Below are 2,500 nucleotides of genomic sequence, written 5' to 3'. Positions count from 1 at the left end.
TTCAAATATAAAGAATATCGGCTTTCAAATATAAAGAATGTCGGCTTTCAAATATAAAGAATATCGGCTTTCAAATATAAAGATTATCGTTTATCGGCTTTCAAATATAAAGATTATCGGCTTTCAAATACAAAGAATATCGGCTTTCAAATATAAAGATTATCGTTTATCGGCTTTCAAATATAAAGAATGTCGGCTTTCAAATATAAAGATTATCAGCTTTCAAATATAAAGAATATCGGCTTTCAAATATAAAGATTATCGGCTTTCAAATATAAAGAATATCGGCTTTCAAATATAAAGAATATTGGCTTTCAAATATAAAGAATATCGGCTTTCAAATATAAAGATTATCAGCTTTCAAATATAAAGAATATCGGCTTTCAAATATAAAGATTATCGGCTTTCAAATATAAAGAATATCGGCTTTCAAATATAAAGAATATCGGCTTTCAAATATAAAGAATATCGGCTTTCAAATATAAAGAATATTGGCTTTCAAATATAAAGAATATCGGCTTTCAAATATAAAGCATATCGTTTATCAGCTTTCAAACATAAAGAATATCGGCTTTCAAATATAAAGATTATCGGCTTTCAAATATAAAGAATATCGGCTTTCAAATATAAAGCATATCGTTTATCAGCTTTCAAACATAAAGAATATCGGCTTTCAAATATAAAGATTATCGGCTTTCAAATATAAAGAATATCGGCTTTCAAATATAAATATTGTCGATTGTCGGCTTTCGAACATAAAGATTATCGGTTATCGGCTTTCAAATATAAAGATTATCGGTTATCGGCACATCCCTAGTTAAAATGAAAAGAGAAAATTCAAAAATAGAACCTTTTTCAAGATAATAATAAAAACTAGCACTACTTTGCGTTCTTACCTGCGATCTTGCCGCTGGTGAGTCCCGGGAGTCCGTTTATCTCGGTGACGTTGTTGTGCTGGAAGTACTCGTCGCAGACGGCGTTGAGTTCGGAGCCGTTGCAGAAGTGCCGCCACAGGTCAGTGCTCTTCTCCAGCGCGCCCGCAGTGACGGGAGGAGCTTCGGTGCCGTTGAGGCTCTCGCTGAAGTTAGCGGTTTCCTGCACTAGCGAATCCCGGAGCATTAGCTTCCCGCACTGGCCGTCCTTCAGCTCGTGCTGGGAGAGGCTTCTGTTCCCCAGCATACACACACTACAGGACATCAAGCGGACAATCACTGACCGTAATGACACATGCATGTGTCTGCTCATAAATAACTCCACGATACAATTTAACTATTTAAAAAATAGTGTTTTTTCCATGTCCTGACGAGAAGTGTTTGTGGAGATACAAGGTTTTTGGCGGTATTCGGATGACTTTAATCAGACTAATGCAACAGAGATGTAAAACGTGTGTGTGTTTATTGGAATGTAAAGCATGAGCATCTGTCTCTATGATTTCAGTTGTGTTTAAAAAACTAATTTTCATGCTTTCAGTGAAAATGTCAAATAAATCGTATACATTTATATATTTATCTTGATTATATTTACATTAATTTTATACATTACACTTCATAATACTACAAATATTGTTGTCTGCTGCTTGAGATGTTCTTATTCTGCATGTCGTTTTGGATAAAATGGCTGCTAAACGAATACATGTAAATCTCCTGACAATGTTGTTAAATAATAATAAGGTTGTTTGTTTTTTGTAGAAATTAGGCAAAATAACTGTAATTTAGGTGCAATTTTGTGTTCATTTACTGTATATTATGTATAAATGCTCTCTCGATTAGGATAATGTACAGCAGAAAAGATGGAAGGATGATAACGTTTTTTTCTAGTTATGGCTGATAATTATCGTGCTGATAATGTCTGATGAGACCCAGAGCCACTCACGGGAAGGAGGGCGGGCTGAAGGCGGACACCAGCGCTCCGGTGTAGATGGACACGATGGACACGATGACGCAGGCCAGGAACACCGACGCCAGCTTGTTGACGTACTTCACTCCCACGAACACCAGCAGGGACATCAGCACTAGGAAGATCGAGCCGTACACACGCATGTTGTTCAACATGGCCGCCGCCTCTCCGTCGGGGTTGTCAGGGGTGAAGATGGCGGCGCCGGGAGCGATGTACATCTGCACACGCAGGAGAACACTCATCACTCACACATCATAATCACACAATCAATTCATATACATACATTATGAATTTATATATATAGATGGATGGACAGACAGACAGAGAGACAGACAGACAGACAGAGAGACAGACAGACAGACAGAGAGATAGACAGAGATAGACAGACAGACAGACAGACAGACAGATAGACAGACAGACAGACAGACAGATAGACAGAGAGATAGATAGACAGAGATAGACAGACAGACAGACAGACAGATAGACAGACAGACAGACAGAGAGATAGACAGACAGACAGAGAGATAGACAGACAGACAGACAGATAGACAGAGAGATAGACAGACAGACAGATAGACAGATAGACAGAGAGATAGATAGACAG

At 38.0% G+C, this 2,500-nt stretch overlaps 1 protein-coding gene across 3 annotated transcripts in view; it reads right to left on the bottom strand.

Moving 5' to 3' along the window:
- Positions 1-2,500, bottom strand: part of slc12a6 (solute carrier family 12 member 6) — a 60,859-nt gene that overhangs the window by 24,158 nt on the left and 34,201 nt on the right. For all 3 annotated transcript variants that reach the window (XM_084404974.1, XM_084404973.1, XM_084404975.1), the window contains 2 exons: positions 1,873-2,114; positions 897-1,186 (listed from right to left, as the gene is read on the bottom strand). In XM_084404974.1, the coding sequence (XP_084261100.1) occupies positions 897-1,186; positions 1,873-2,114 (532 nt within the window). The remainder of the gene's footprint in view (positions 1-896; positions 1,187-1,872; positions 2,115-2,500) is intronic.

The sequence above is a fragment of the Rutilus rutilus genome (genome assembly GCF_951802725.1).
Source record: "Rutilus rutilus genome assembly, chromosome: 3".
NCBI lineage: Eukaryota > Metazoa > Chordata > Actinopteri > Cypriniformes > Leuciscidae > Rutilus > Rutilus rutilus.
Note: the sequence above shows the minus strand (reverse complement) of the source record. Positions and strands in the feature narration are given on the sequence as shown.